The sequence below is a fragment of the Oryctolagus cuniculus genome, chromosome 13, assembly GCF_964237555.1.
Source record: "Oryctolagus cuniculus chromosome 13, mOryCun1.1, whole genome shotgun sequence".
In the NCBI taxonomy this organism is placed as follows: domain Eukaryota; kingdom Metazoa; phylum Chordata; class Mammalia; order Lagomorpha; family Leporidae; genus Oryctolagus; species Oryctolagus cuniculus.
The window spans coordinates 55308080-55324027 of record NC_091444.1 but is presented as its reverse complement, the minus strand read 5'-3'; the positions used below and the strand labels follow the sequence as shown (position 1 = coordinate 55324027).

Here is a 15948-nt window from a genome sequence, read left to right as displayed (position 1 = left end):
CCAAGGGACAAGATGCGGTGCTTTCCTGTGTGGCATGCTCGCTCACTTCTGAGAACTCACCGTTTGGTGGCAGGACAGGGGCAAGGTTTACATCACGCACCCTGTATCCTGGGATGATGCTGGTGTCTGTCAGCATTCTGCCATGGGTTTCAGAGTGATCTCCCCCAGATGTGTTGGATGTGTTTACTTGCAGATGCTGAGTTTTGAGTTTTATCCCGTTCCCACCCTTCCATAGAGATCACCGAAATTCTCATCTGTGAAGCTATCCACAGTTAAATAGATCGTATCTAGCCCTAACACCTTAATGGTGGTATTGTTGAAACTGAGAAAAGCCTAGATTTGAGCCCAAATATGTCAAAGACAAACGTTCTTCTCTCCCTTTGTCCCAGTTATTCACTGTGTTTATTGGAAAGCTGGGTCTTCTGTCGCCAGTGTTAGTTGAATAGTCACTCACAGATCCATGGGCCACAGTAGACCCCCTGAGGGCTGGGCCCACTGCTGGGGCTTATGCAATCAGTAGTGTCACATGTACTTGGTTCCAAGTGTTCCCAGCTCCACAGGCCTCTTAATGCACACTGGGAGTTCCTTTCTGTGTGTGCAAGGCTAATAGCATCTACCTGGGCCTGAAGTGCACTTGTCTCTTCACTTTCCATAGCCAGGTTACACATGGGATCACTCTTCTCTCTCAAATCCACTCCACTTATGCTTTTCTGCTTCATCCCAGATTAGTTTGCTCTGGATTATTAAATCTCATGAGCATTTTATGGTTTTAGTAAGTGAACCTGAGAGGGAAACTTAAAATAGGGAGACATGCTCTTTGTTGAATATAAAAGCTTGCCTTGGGGAAAAGAGGAGGCATTTGATAAAGTGTCAGGTTGTTAAAATGGCAGATTTTATGTTTTATCACCAAAGAAATCATTTAAAATACACTTTAAGGTCCTGCCTTCCCCCCTTCCCCAATGCAGGAAGCTGGACTTTCTGACTATATAACAGGAACATCACCTTAAGACTGTTGTTGGCAGACACTCACCAAGGTCACTGGATTGCAGCAGTTTTTAATAGTTCTTCCTTGTGATTTCTCAACTCCCTGTAGACCTGTTTGCCTCTGTGGCTTGAGTAATGGAGCCCCATTAGCAGCTAAGTGGTTCCATGCAGTAGACTGTGGTGATTCTGGGTCCTTGGCTTGCCTAGCTGAGGCGACTTCCTGCAGAGCTCAAGGGCACCCAGGTGAGGAAGCCAGCTGGCCCAGAGCCACCAGAGTGCTCACAGGTATGTCATTGTGTTTCGGTAACAGTTTTCAGCTACAACACAGACTCCCGCCAGACGTGTGCCCACAACAGACACCAGTGCTCGGTGCACGCTGAGTGCAGAGACTACGCCACCGGCTTCTGCTGCAGCTGTGTTGCTGGCTACACGGGGAATGGCAAGCAGTGTGTTGCAGAAGGTAATTTTCTTGTGTATGTTCGATCTGTAGACGTGGAGCCATCGATGTAGAGAGAGACAGAGATGTTCCATCCTCTGGTTCCCATCCCAGAAGGCTGTGGGTCAGGTGTATACCAGTCTCCCCTTGTGTTTCTCTTTCCTTGGGCCCCTGAAATTGGAGGATGGATGTGGTAGACCATACCAGACCCGTTGTGAAGCTAACTCCAAGATGGATTCGGCTGGACACTGACATTAGTTTTAAACTCTGCCCTCAAAAGGACCACATCCTAGGTGGGCTTTTGGCCTAGTGGTTAAGATGCTCCTGGGTATACCTGCCTCCCATCTCGGAGGGCCTGGGTTCAAGTCCTGCCTCCATTGATTCCAGCTTCCTGCTAAAATAAACCCCAAGGAGACAGCAGGTGATGTCTCAAGTACTTGGGTTCCTGCCACCCACATGGGAGACCCAGATGGTGTTCCCAACTCCATCTTCAGCCTGGCTTGATCTAAGCTGCTACAAGCATTCGAAAGAGCCAGGCACTGGATGGAAGCTAACTCAGTCTCTCACTCTCTCCCCTCTCCCCCTCTCGCCTCCTCTCTCCCCCTCTCGCCCTCTCTCCCTCTCCTTACCTCTCCCTCCCTCTCCACCTCTCTCCCCCTCCTTCCCTTCCTCTTCCTCCCCCTCCCCCTACCCTCTCCCTCTTCCTCCCCTTCTCTCCCCTTCTGCCTTCCAAATAAAAACAGATAGATAATTGTGAAACACCAGATTTCATGTTCTCAGCAGGTCAGAAGAATCCTTTCTGTACAAGTATACAGGGCCTTGGTTACAGCTTCCTGTGGGAGGTCAGAACCACATACCAGAAGAAAAAACAAATGAAAAACCCCAAACCCCACTATATTGGACATTTGCCCCTTCATATGCAGAAAAGTTGTCTGATGCATCACAAGTCACTTTTCCTGTGTGTTTAATGGGGGAACTTCCATTGCTTTGCAAAATGTAACTGAATAAAACTCCATTGGAGGAATGTTTCCTGATTTTGAGATTTCCCCTACCAGAGCTATAGTTAAGTCATCATCATTTTAATTTGCTAAAAACAAAAACTTGTTTCCTTCTAGGTTACAATCAGATAAAGTGAGTATTTTTTAATACTTCCTTTTGTAATGAAAAAAAAATTTAACATGCTTCTTATATCTGGGGGGATGTTTTCAACATGTTTAAAGTGTTTTCTGTTCCAAACCACATCACCCATGGGAACAGTGTGCCTTTGCATCTTTGTTTGAGGCTTGGCTTTCTCTACTTCTCCCACCCTGTGCAAACCTTCCAGAATCCACAGCGAAATCTTCTTCTCAAGGAGCAACCTATTACCTCTTTGCACGCCAAATAAAAGAGCTCAAAAGCTGAACAGTTTGTGTTTGGCGGTTAGCTCGGCTGCAACAAACTGTTCAACCACATATTTGGCATTGTATCTATACCCTTTAATTGTTCTGTGGTTTAAATATTTGTTGGATTCTTGATATTTAAAATTTTTTTTCCTAGTTCAAGGTTTGGTGGAAAATTTTTGTTTGGTTTCCCAAACTTGGTGTTCCTGTTTGTTTCTGCAATGGTTCCCAGGATGCATATTTGTGCTATTAACTTGCTAACTTCACAGCATTCCCAAGTGTAATGACACAATGTGCACACAAGGTCTCTGGGTTGAATGTATCCTGGCCTGTCAGCAGCCCCATAAACAGGGCTAAATTTCTGGAAGACGGCAAAAGGTCAGCAAGACCTGAGTGACCCTCAGGTGCAAGCCCATCTGTCTAGGGTTATTCATTAAAATTTTCCAAGAACTTACTAAGTGAGGGAGACTTTCAAGAATAAGTGAGGGAGCTGGGTATGAAAATTATGCTGCTAGCATATTTGTAATCTAGGAAGATAAATAAGATACATGATCATCAACAGAATTAAATTCTACAGCAAACCTAAACAATCCAAGGTGACCTTTGTTTTACTGCTTTCTTTGCCTTTCGCTTTTTTGAGATGTAATTCACTTTAATTTTTTTTTTTTTTTGACAGAGTGGACAGTGAGAGAGAGACAGAGAGAAAGGTCTTCCTTTTTGCTGTTGGTTCACCCCCCAATGGCTGCTGCAGCCGGCGCACTGCAGCCGGCGTACCATGCTGATCTGATGGCAGTATCCAGGTGCTTCTCCTGGTCTCCCATGGGGTGCAGGGCCCAAGCACTTGGGCCATCCTCCACTGCAGTCCCTGGCCACAGCAGAGAGCTGGCCTGGAAGAGGGGCAACTGGGACAGAATCCGGCGCCCAGACCGGGACTAGAACCTGGTGTGCCGGTGCCGCAAGGCGGCTGATTTGCCTAGTGAGCTGCGGCACTGGCCCTACCTTAATTTTTTTTTAAAAAATTTATTTGAGAGACAGAGAGAAAGAACTGTACATTTACACAAAATGCCCACAATGGTTAGGGCTGAGCCAGACTGAAGCCAAGAGCTGGGAACTTAATCCAAGTCTCCCCCGTGGGTGGCAGGAACCCATTGCTTGAACCATCACAATTTATCAGGAAGCAGTAGTCAAAAGCCAGAGTCAGTCTCCGATATGGGAGGTGGCATCTTAACCAGTGTCGTGACTTTTTGAAGTATACAGTTAGGTGGGTTTTGATATATTCATCAGGTTACGTAACTACCACCTCCAAATCTCAAATTCATGAATTTCATTTCATCACCCCAAAGGAAGCATTGTGCTCATTCACAGTCACTCTTCATTCCCTCAAATTCCCCAGCCCCTATCAACTTCTCATCTACTCTCTGGCACTACCTCTTTTCCTGTTCTAGACATTTCATGTAAATGGAATCCTGCCACATGTAACCTTGTGCATCTGGTTTCTTTCACTTGGTATATTGGTTTCAGAATTTATCCATTGTCGCTCCCCCATTCACGGAGGAATGACACAGGACCCTGCGCTGTTCCTTTATCTGCTTGGCTCTTCCTGGGTTAGCTGCCGTTCCCTCATTCATGGAGGAATGACGCCACCCCGGGTTAGCTGCCGGCCCCTCCACCTCCGTGGAGGGGTGGCACCCCCTGCCACTTTCCTCGCTTCCGCAGAGTAGCGGCACACCGCCGGCCGGCTCTCTTGGGGGCTGCTCAGGTGTTCCTTCAGATGTTTCCCGGTGCATGTTGTCTCTCTCCTCCTTTATAGTCCTCTTCCACCAATCCCAACTCTGCTACCCACACGCCGAGCACACTGCTCTCCTCCAATCAGGAGCAGGATCAGCTCCTGCAGCTTATCAAACTGATGAGGCAGCTGTGTAGAGGTTGTTTGCTCTCTCTCTCTCTCTCTCTCAGCACCATATTGTGGGAGAGCAGATGCATAGAATTAATCCCAGTTCCAGTAATTTAGTCTAGTCTCAGTTGCTCCCCACAATCCATGTTTTAGCATGTGTCAGTATTTCATTCTTTCTTCTAATGGAATAATTTCCCTATGGATAGATATCCCATATTTTGTTTATCCATTCATCAGTTGATGAGTATGTGGGTTAATTCCCTCTTTAGTTATTATGAATAATGCTGCTAAGAACATACATGTACAAGGTTTTGTGTGGCTTTATGTGTTCCATTCTCTTGGGTGTATTCCTTGGAATTAGAATGGTTGGGTCATATAACAAGATCAACTTAATTTCTCTAGGTCTTATTTTCTCCTGATTAGACAATAATCAGTATATTAAATTATAAGTAAACATTATAGAGATGCATGTGACAGAAAAGGACTATTCACCATATTGCCTTGTGTTATTGTGGTAAGCAGTTTTCCCCAGGTACATGCCAACATTATGAGTGTAATTTTTAAGCATGAATCCTGTATAGATATGCTATGTGTCAGTTTATTGAGAAAGCTTTTTAAAAGTTTTTATTTATTTATTTTCAGTTTATTTGAAAGGAAGAGAGAAACAGATCTTTGATCTGCTGTTTTACTCCCTGCAAGACAACAGCAGCTGGGTACGGGCCAAATGAAAGCCAGAAACCCAGAACTGCCTCCAGGTCTCCCACGGGCATGGACCCAAGCTCTCAAGCTATCATCGCCGCCTGCAGGGGTGCACATTAGCAGGATTCTGGATTGGAACCAGGGTAGCCAGGGCCCGAACAGGCACTCCAGTATGGGATGCAGGTCTCAAATGGAGGCTTAGCCTGCTGCACCACAACATGCCTGGTCCTTAAGAAAGCTTTTAGAGTTGCCATACTAGGTCCAGTTACATCGTTCCCAGCTGTCTAAGCAGAACAGTCAGTGACAGAGGCCTGCCTGTGACCTGTGATGTCCTCCCAGTCTGTCCTGGCTTGCACAAGACGTGGTTTTGGGACTCAGCCCATCAATCCCAGCCCTGGAGGGAGAGCTTTGTAGAGCACGAGGTGTGTCTGTCATGATCAGGACCATCCAGTCAGCCCTGCTGTTGAACAAGATGCGTGCTTCTGTCCCCTTTATCCTTAGCAGTGACCGATTCCACAGTCACTGGCATTCTAGATCCCTGGTGACGTGCTCTACTCCTCACTTCTCGCATGGCCCTCAAGTTCCAGTGGAGCCAGCTTTCATGCCGCCTGTTACCAGGCACGTGGAAGAGTAGGAGTGCTGGGCTTTCCAAGGCTCGTGAACACGGATCACGAGAACTCTCAGGAAGCACAGCTACTCCGGCTTGGCTCTCTCTCTCCATGTGTGGGTCCAGGTCCTACCAGACGTGTCACACTTCTTTGAAAGTGATCCCTGCCTGCTTTCGTTTGTGCCTCAGGCTCCCCTCAGCGAGTCAACGGGAAGGTGAAAGGGAGGATCTTCGTGGGGACCAGCCAGGTGCCCGTGGTCTTTGAGAACACCGACCTGCACTCTTACGTGGTGATGAACCACGGGCGCTCCTACACAGCCATCAGCACCATTCCCGAGACCGTGGGGTACTCTCTGCTCCCTCTGGCCCCGATCGGAGGCATCATTGGATGGATGTTTGCCGTGGAGCAGGACGGATTCAAGAATGGGTTCAGCATCACTGGTAATTTATATCCAACATTAAAATCACACTGGGGGAAGGGAGGGGCCTGAGAATAAAAGGAAGCAATCGCTTGTCTGCAAAAGAATTACCAGTGCATCCTTATTGTCTAGAGAGACAGAATGGAAATATGAGCAGGTACAATTCACACTGATGTGTCATTGACATACACAAACTGAGGCTGCCTGAAATCGTGTTTTGGATCACGAAGTGATTTCACAGTTGAGATTTAGAAGAATCCAGCAAATCAAATCACTTCAGCTCATTCTCCCTCACAGCCCAGCGCGTAGGGCTTACAGCTCCCTCATTCCCTTTCTGCAGCCTGCCTCCTGTTCTAAACACCTCTGAGATGGACACATGGCATCCTCAGCACCTGCTCAGGGAAGGGAACTAGAGTCTTAGGGACTTGGCATTGCCCGGGAGTTTCTTAGGGACGGTGCCCTGTCAAGGAAAACTCAGTCTTCCAGAGACATGTGGGCAGGTCCCATGGGGGGCATTCCCTTGGCTGTGCCTGGGCCAGGCCCCTTGTACTTGCTAGGAGCCATTCCTGGGAACAGCTGGAGTGGAGAAGCCTGCATCTTGCATCTGTGAAAACATATTTGAAAGAGGCCGAATCTGCCTGTAGGAATCACTCATTTAGGGCCCCGTGTTTTCTCTCCCTATTCCTCGGGTGTGTGTGTTCTGAGTGTTATAGCCCTATCCGCACTCTCAGGTGAGCAGGATGCTCTTTCCTTTGCTGCAGGCCCACTCACAGCCCAGCTTCTTCCCTGCAGGGCTTTGCACACTGCTGTTGCCTTGACTGTGGCCTAACTTCTCTTGGTGACGCTTGGTAACGTGCATCGGCTTCAGCAGGTCCCAGGGAGAGGAAGCCTTCACACAGGCCCTGCAACAGCAAATCTTGGTGAATGACGCTGATCCTTCTAAATTCCCCCAGGACCTGCGGTCCCAGCTGGCTGTCTGCATGGGACTTGGGTGACTCTAAGCAGGGCCAGACAGTAAATATTTTAAGCTTTGTCTAAATATTTTAGGCCACATGATCTCTGTTACAACCACTCAACCCTGTCCTAGTCCAGAGAAAGCCACCATAGATCCTATGTATATGAACAAATGTGGCTGTGTTCTGATAAAACTTTATTAATGAACACTGACATTTAAATTTTGTAGGATTTTTACATGTCACAAAACAAAATTCTTTGGATTTTCTTTTAAAAACTGAAAAATTTAAAGGATCCTTTAAATTGAGGGGGAATACTGAAACAGGCAGTTGGCCAGGATTAGTCCTGGGACCATAGTTTGCCAGCCCCTGCTGTAAAGGGAGTATACCATTGTGGGAGAGAGAAGATGGAAAGGTGGTGGAGGGGGGATATTTGTATTTTTTCTTGTGTGTCTGTGACTGCTGTGTCATCCAGACTGAGGGAAGTTCCTGAACCCACAAAACACATGGGCTCCTACGGTGGTTTCTGGAAATGGTGTTGGTTTGCCCTGAGCAACTTGTCCATTCTGACCAGGACTTACCTATTTTTGATAATTATCACTGCACTGTGTCTGTGGAGCACTCCATCACATTTCAGCATACTTTGTCTCTAATTTCCACAAGATTGATGGTGTCCCTTTTTAATCACCAGCAAACAGAGGCTCAGAGGGGTTCAGCAATTTATTCAAGATCACTCAGCCAGGATCTAGCAAAGCTCCAGTCCAGCCCGGGTCCCCTGCTGTTTCCCACATGACCCCTGAGCCCCCATCTCAGATGCTGGTTTGTGGCTGGGAAGCAGTTCCTCTCCTCTGTGCCTGGCTCAGTTGGGCCACGTGGATGTCCTCAGTGTCAGCAATCCCATGATCCATTGGCCAAACTGAAGCCTCCTCCAAGGAGATCCCTGCATATTCCTGTCTTGGCAGCACCACCCTGTGAGCTGAGGGCCGGAAGGATGGCGTGCTCACGCCACAGCCGAGTGACAGGGCTGATCTTGTTTTCCAGGGGGCGAGTTCACGCGCCAGGCGGAGGTGACCTTCGTGGGGTACCCAGGCAAGCTGGTCATTAAGCAGCAGTTCAGCGGCATCGACGAGCACGGACACCTGACCATCGACACAGAGCTGGAGGGCCACGTGCCACAGATCCCATTCGGCTCCTCCGTGCACATTGAGCCCTACACTGAGCTCTACCACTACTCCAGCTCAGGTGAGCCCCAGGGCCACCCTCAGGGAGCATCACTGCAGCCTCATAGGGCTGGAGCACTCTCCAGGGTTTTAGAGGGAAATGCACTGGACCTCACCAAGTTGCAATCATTTGCCCCCTAATTATAGACATAGCAGACGCTTGTTGTAGAGAACTTAGTGTGAAAAAGAAAGTAAGTGTAATTCAGAGCTGTAAAACCTGGGTGGAAATAATAGTTAATTGCATTTAAGTGTCTTTCCTTTCAGCCTTTTATGAGCAAAAACACACCTCAGTCTGCATCAAGCATCCCAACACATTCTATCATTTAAAGATAAAATAATATTACTACAATACATACCTATATGTAGTTTTTACAAACTATATTTATTCTTGATTTGGTATTGGCTTCAAATAATTTCAAGCTTCCAGAAGAGTTGAAGACAGCCCAGAGGGTTACTGTGTGCTGTCTACTCAGCTTCACTAATTCACATTTTGTCACATTTTCTTCATCAATTCTTGCCCTATATATATATTCTCCTCCAGCCGGTCATTTGAAAGTAAGACATCATGAGGGTTCATCCCCTAAACATTTCATGCATTATTCATAAAAACAAGGACATTCTCTTGTGTGGCCATAGTACAGATATCCAAATCAGCACATTTAACCCTGATACATGCTGTTATATGATGTAGAGTCAGGTACATAATTTTTATTTCAATAAAATTGTAATCATCGCACCTTGTTATATCTTAACCTTTTCAGTTAGCATCAAATTTGACTATTTAATAGTTTTTGTTAAATAGACTATAGCAACTCTTTTTTTTTTTTTCTAAAACAGGATCTATACAATTGTATTGAATGGCTATTTATTGAAACTGGTCTCTTATGTTCTAAAGCTTGGGTTATTTCCAGCCTTCCCCTCTCATAATGATTTGAAATGAGTGTCCTCATTGTAAACGTTGGCCACATTTCTGCCTGATTCTAAGCCTCAATCCTAGGAGTGATGAGTCAGGTGATAAGGCCTTTTGAAAAGCTCTTACTAACTGAATTGCTGCCCAGCAGGGCTGTACCAAGGATGAGGGCTTCATGGCTTGGCTAAGCTCCCCTTCTGGGAGAGAGGAGAGCCAGGGAATGGGGTTGGAACCAGCAGCCAGACCCCAGTGTGCAGCCCGCCTGCAGCCAGATGGCCTTTCTGGCAGCCAGCACGTGGGAGCTGGACAGGAGCAGCTTATACTGATCTTTTATTTATCCTCTGGCTTTTATGCTTCTAATACAGAGCTAACTGCAGCAGAGCACAGAAGGATAAAGAGTCTTTGATACTTTTTTTTTTCAATAGGAAGTTGAAGGTTTTGTTGCATGAGTAAATAGCAGCTCTCTTGTGAATGGGGTGGACTGTCTCTCTCTCCCTCTGTTGAGCTTCGCATTAGTTAGGTTTCCCAAAATTGGCTGCTGAAACCCATTTAATGTCTCAATTTTAAATACCATGGAACTGCTGAGTCCAGGTGGCACGCAGTTAGCACTGTGTTGGATCCTGTGAGGTAACCTCCATCCAGCAGTGAGCACACTGCCACTCACAGGGCACGTGCTCAGTAAGTGGCAGGTTATCTTGACTCTGGCATTGGCTTGCTTGATTCCAGAAGTTGTACCCCTGTTACCTGACTGAATCCCACATGTTACCCCAACCCGTTTGTAAAAGAAGCGGAGGCTAACGAGGCTAGTAACCGACTCCTGGTTACACAACTTGGGCGGGATTCGAGGTGTGAAGTCCAGTGTACTCTCTCAAAGTGCGTGTTCTTTCCACCAGATCTCACTCTTTACTTCTGGGAGTCTCAGGAACTTATGGGGAGCCCCCGGGTGAGAAAAGCAAGGAGAACTGAATACTACCAGTGATAGTGTGGGAACCTAGGTGACAGGGAGTCTGGGCAGAGAAGTCATCTCAGTGAAGCTGTTCCCTCTGCCCTGTCATCTGGTAGCAGCATGGGCAGGGGCTGCCACTGGTGGCTTTAATGCCCTGGATAAGCTTCTCACATCTTTATCTCCCTGCCTCACCCCCTCTTCCTGCCGCATACCAGTGATCACTTCCTCCTCCACTCGGGAGTACACGGTGACCGAGCCCGAGCGAGACGGCACTGCCCCGTCACACACCTACACTTACCAGTGGCGTCAGACCATCACCTTCCAAGAGTGCGTCCATGATGACTCGCGGCCGACCCTGGCCAGCACCCAGCAGCTCTCGGTGGACAGCGTGTTTGTCCTGTACAACCAGGAGGAGCAGATCCTGCGCTATGCACTCAGCAACTCTATCGGGCCTGTGAGAGGTAAGGGTGTCGGTCAGCTCCGGCATCGTGTGGGTGTCGGCACGTGGTCCTCTCCGGGCTCACTCATTCTAAATAATCTGGCTTTTTGAAGACTGTGTTTTGGGCTCTACTGTCAGGCAATGGAAGAAAACTCTGCTAAAATACCTTCTGATCAAGAAAAAGGTCACCTGTGATTCTGGGAAAGCCAACTTGCCTCTGGCCTTGTCACTGAAGGTCTTTTTGTGACCCTGTGTGGGGTCAAGTGCACAGTGCTCACCTGTGGAGTTACCTGGCGGAGTGCTCCATCCAAAGGCTGCTGGATGGGCTTCTAAATACTCTGCTGTTCAACCTTGAAGAGTGTGCTAAGGGTCTGAGAAAATCTAAATAATACGGAGCCTAAAGCAAACTCTTGCCTGTGTGTGACAGCACATGGCTGGCGCTGTGGGAGGAGCCGACATTTAGAGCAGTTTTGTGATGAATCAGTGTGGGGCTTCACATTGTGCACTTATAGGGTTCCTGCCTGACTGGGCTCTGGGCCTGAAAGTCTTTCCCCTTTTCCCCTGTGTTGGTTCCTTCCCCGTACCCAGGTCTCTTCTCCAGCAACTTGAATTTACTGTAAATAGCAGCAGGAGGTAGGTGACCTCCCTCCTTTGACAACTATGGTTCTGGGTACCAGGGGTCAGCACATTTGTTCCCGAAGGACCAGATAGTGGTTATTGAAGGCTTTGCCTGCCATCCGTGATGTCTTGATTGTGTCATCACAGCACAAAGCAGCCATGGACCACACGTGAGCAAATGGTTATGACTGGTTGTCAATAAAACTTTATTTACAAGAACAGAGATGGGAGCCAGAGGCACAGTGTTTCTGATCCCACCCCAGGGCTATCCTGTACTCCCATTGTTGATCAGTTTGAACGGTATCTCAGTGCCAGGAGAAGGCCTGCAATGGTTGCCGAAGGCTCATTTGGTTCCAATGTCTCTGCCTTCACAGATGGCTCCCCTGATGCCCTTCAGAATCCTTGCTACATTGGCACTCATGGCTGTGACACCAACGCTGCCTGTCGCCCTGGCCCTGGGACCCAATTCACCTGCGAGTGCTCCATTGGCTTCCGAGGAGATGGGAAGACCTGCTATGGTACAGCCTTTGGTTCTGGCTTGTGGGGGAGCCGGGGAGATGGGCAGGGAGGAACCATCCAGATTCCATAAACCAGAGTGCTGGGGCGAGGAAGTGTGGAGGGGGTAAGTACAGCTAGGGGTGCCATGCCTGGATAGTTTGTGACCAGCACTCGCTGTTTCCTCTGTAAAATTAGGGCCTTGTCCCCTGTCTTTCCTCTGATTTAATGCATCAGTGCTAAGCAGCAGATTAGAATTTCCACATACTTCACTCCATTGGAGCTGTAATTTACCCAAGCTCTGTTTGTGTTGAGTTCTTCACAAATACCATCTCGTCTAATTTTGCAATGATTCTATTGCTATAGATTCATTTGTTCCTTTTTTTTTTTTTCAAAAATATGTTTAATTTTGGTCAAATGCACATAACAGAATTTGCCATCTCACCCACTTTAAAGTGTGCAGTTCAGTGGTGCTACGTACTTTATAGTGCAACCATCATCATTATCCATCTCTAGCACTCTTTTCATCTGGGAAAATAGACTCTACCCATCCAACCATAACTCATGCTTCCCTCCCCCAACCCCTGGAATCCATCATTCTACTACCTATAGCTATGAATTTGACCATCCAACATTACTTAACATTCAGCATTTGTCTCTGTGTCTGGCTTATTTCATGTAACATAATGTCGTCAAGGTCCCCCCCCCCTTTTTTGTGTGTCTTGGAATTTTCTTTGCTTTGTGAGGTTGAATGATATTCCATTATATGTATTTGCTACATTTTGTTCATCCATCCATCCATCAATGGCCATGTGGGTTGCTTCCATCTTTTGACTGTTGCAAATATTACTGTTAGGAACATGGGCATGCAAATATCTGTTAAAGTGTCTGCTTTCAGTTCTTTTAATATTTACCCAGAAGTGGGGTTCCTGGATCAAAGGGTTTAATTTCTTTTGTGGAACCACCATATTGTTTTCCAGACTACACCATATTATATTCCCACCACAGTGCACAAGGGTTCTAATTTCTCCATAACCTTGGCATCTCTTGTTATTTTCTTTTTTTTAAAGGAAGATTTATTTATTTATCTGAAAGTCAGAGTAAAAGAGAGAGAGGAAAAGACACAGGTCGAGATCTTCCATGCACTGGTTTACTCCCCAGCTAGCCACAACAGCCAGGTCTGGGCTAGGCCAAAGCCAAGAGCCAGGAACTCCATCCTGGTCTCCCACATGGGTGGAGGGCCCAAGCACTTGGGCCATCTCTGCTTCCTTCCCACGTGCATTATCAGAGAGCTGGATAGGAAGCAGAACAGCCAGGACCCCAGCCAGCTCTCTGATATGGGCTGCCGGCATCCATCACAAGCAGCAGCTTCATCCGCTGCACCAGAACCCCAGCCCCGCTTGCTAGTTTCTGGTTTTGGTTTTTGTTTTCATCTTACGGTGGCCACCCTGAGAGACGTAAGGTTGACTGCTCTTTTTACATATGGGAAAACTGAGGCTCATTAAAGTGAACCACTGAGTTACGTTTAAACTGAAGGCTCTGTTTGAAGCCCTGATATTACTCTGCTTTCTTCCTGCATTTATTTTTTATTATTTAATTTCAGATACTTCCATGGAGATGGGTTTCTCCTCTGCTCATTATTACATTTTAATCCACTACCAAAGGGCAGTTAGTCCATTGCCAAGGGTGAGGATGTGAAGGCCTTCCTTCAACCAGCACTACCTAATATGCACCAGAGGGCTCGCTAATGAGCATTAGGAATGCTAGAAGTGGGTGACCCTGCTGGAATGAGGAGTGAACCCACATGTTGTTTGTCGGAACGATGGACGGTGCTTTATACCCTTGCTTGAGTAAAGTGAAAGAACCTGGCAGACCCAGTAGCCTCAGATTTGGGGCATAATGTCCTGGTCTGCAATCCATCACCCCCAACTAATGGTGCATTTGAAGCGCTGATTGAACATGAAAGGTCCTGACAGATCCTGCTGTCAGGGAATCATGCTGTCGCATAAGATGCTTACTGGGTTGCCTGAAATGTTGGAGGGTGGGGACTTGTGCTTACAGACAAAGGTTGTGTGCTTATTGACTGGGTTGCTGATAACTTTGTGCATGTGGTAGGAATTAGCCTGAGGCTCAGGGAAGAGACATTGTCCCTACTCACCTGTATCATCAGCTTCCCAGTATTTCTCCAGAGAGCCAGACAGTCTTCAATGGCTGAAGTGACTCAGACCAGTTTGGAGCAGCTTGACACAGTGTGTGTGTGTGTGTGTGTGTGTGTGTGTGTGTACACAAGTGGAACCTGCCCAGGCTGTGAAGATGGTGACAGACATCATTCTGGAGAGGGGCTGCTTCACTTAGACTTATCACCCTGCTTCAACTTGATGGGCCACCTGAATACTGATAAAGTATGGAGATGCCCCAACCTGCCCCTGTTGAAACATGCCCTTTGGACTGATTCTGCTTTGGTCTCTGAGCATGCCAGTGTGAGAGTACTTCATAGAGGGAGTGCTTCATTTCAGAAAGCACAACTGGCCAGGCTTTTGGGTAATCTGTTGTTGTCGTGGAAAATCCCTGGATGTCCTTTCCCAGGCACACAGGTGGTCGCATGTGAACTTGCTTTTGTCCTGGGGTTAGTGACTGTTCTGGCGTGTTAGCTCTGTGGAATGTGTGGATGTCCCAGTCAGCCTACTCATTGTTCTTGGCCACTGGTACGTGCCTCAAAGTGTTAATGCATTGAGACATGAGGCTTTTAATAGGAAGTTGCATTAAGCAGACCACTTCATGTGTTCTTTTGACTGGGAAAGTATCTTATAGGAGAATGAGGATGAGTCTTTTTTAATCATTGTGTGTAGCACTGCTATAAGAACACATGGCGTCCAAGACAGGGATAGCTTTGGATAGACATCTTCCGGAGAATCCCCAGGGTAGTTTGGAGCTGATGCTAAGTCGAGTCCCAGAGCTCTCTGACTCACTCTGTGGTTCATGGTGGAATGGTTCCCATAGAACTGTCAGCTTGGAGTCTCTAGAGATGGTTTTGGTTAATTGAATCATTTCATTGAATAATTTTCCAGTTTGTAGAAGGCATTTAATGAGTCAATGATGAGAAGATCTTGGCCTTTGCATAAGGAGACAAATTGCAGGACTTAACAGTGCAAAGTAGCCACTCTAAAAATAATGAAAAGGGAGGCAGTACATACTTACAAGAATACTCGAGGGTTTTCCAGCTGAATTAGGGAGTGATTATGTGAAAGGAAAACTCTTTCTAGAGAAGTTGACCAGATGCTGGACAATAAGAATACTCATCCTCAAGCAGATACTGTGGTATGTTGTAAGAAAGTTATCACTGGTCCACTAAAGAAAGGGTTAAGGTCTTGGCCCCCGTTTCTAGGAGAGAAGAGTTAAATCACACATGAGGAAGAATTTCCAAACTGCAAATACTGTGTGATACGAGTGGGGAGTTTCTAGGGTCTTGTTCCTAAAGAAAGGTGTCAACCATGAGGTGGGTGTTTGGCCTGGCAGGTAAGTTTCTGGTTGAGTGCCCACATCCCATATCAGGGTGTCTGGGTTCTGATTCCGGCTCTGGCTCCTGACTCCAGCCTCCTGCTAATGCAGACCCTGGGGTGTGGTGGTGATGGTCTGGTGCTCCGAGTAATTGAGTTCCTGTCACTCACATTGGACATCTGGATTGAGTCTCTGGATCCTGACTTCAACCTCACACAGCCCTGACTATGTGGGCTTTTGGGAAGTTAGCCAGTGGATGGGTGCTCTGTCTTCCTATTGAATAAATAACAATTTTTAAAAAGGGTATCTGCCAGGATAACTTCTGTGCATTGGCCTTCATGGAGGTGGAGGTGGTGCTTAGGAGCTATCCACTCCCTCATCCTGTTGACCTTGAGCTCTGACTCACCCATGGTTGTTGATGTCAGACTTAAGAGCCCTATCACCTTAGAAG

At 47.1% G+C, this 15948-nt stretch overlaps 1 protein-coding gene across 3 annotated transcripts in view; it reads left to right on the top strand.

The window, feature by feature from the left end:
* Positions 1-15948, top strand: part of NID1 (nidogen 1) — a 79169-nt gene that overhangs the window by 25484 nt on the left and 37737 nt on the right. For 2 of the 3 annotated variants that reach the window (XM_070055550.1, XM_070055552.1), the window contains exons 5-9: positions 1295-1444; positions 6189-6440; positions 8413-8613; positions 10663-10908; positions 11879-12022. In XM_070055550.1, the coding sequence (XP_069911651.1) occupies positions 1295-1444; positions 6189-6440; positions 8413-8613; positions 10663-10908; positions 11879-12022 (993 nt within the window). The remainder of the gene's footprint in view (positions 1-1294; positions 1445-6188; positions 6441-8412; positions 8614-10662; positions 10909-11878; positions 12023-15948) is intronic. The other variant, XM_070055553.1, reaches the window with a different exon arrangement.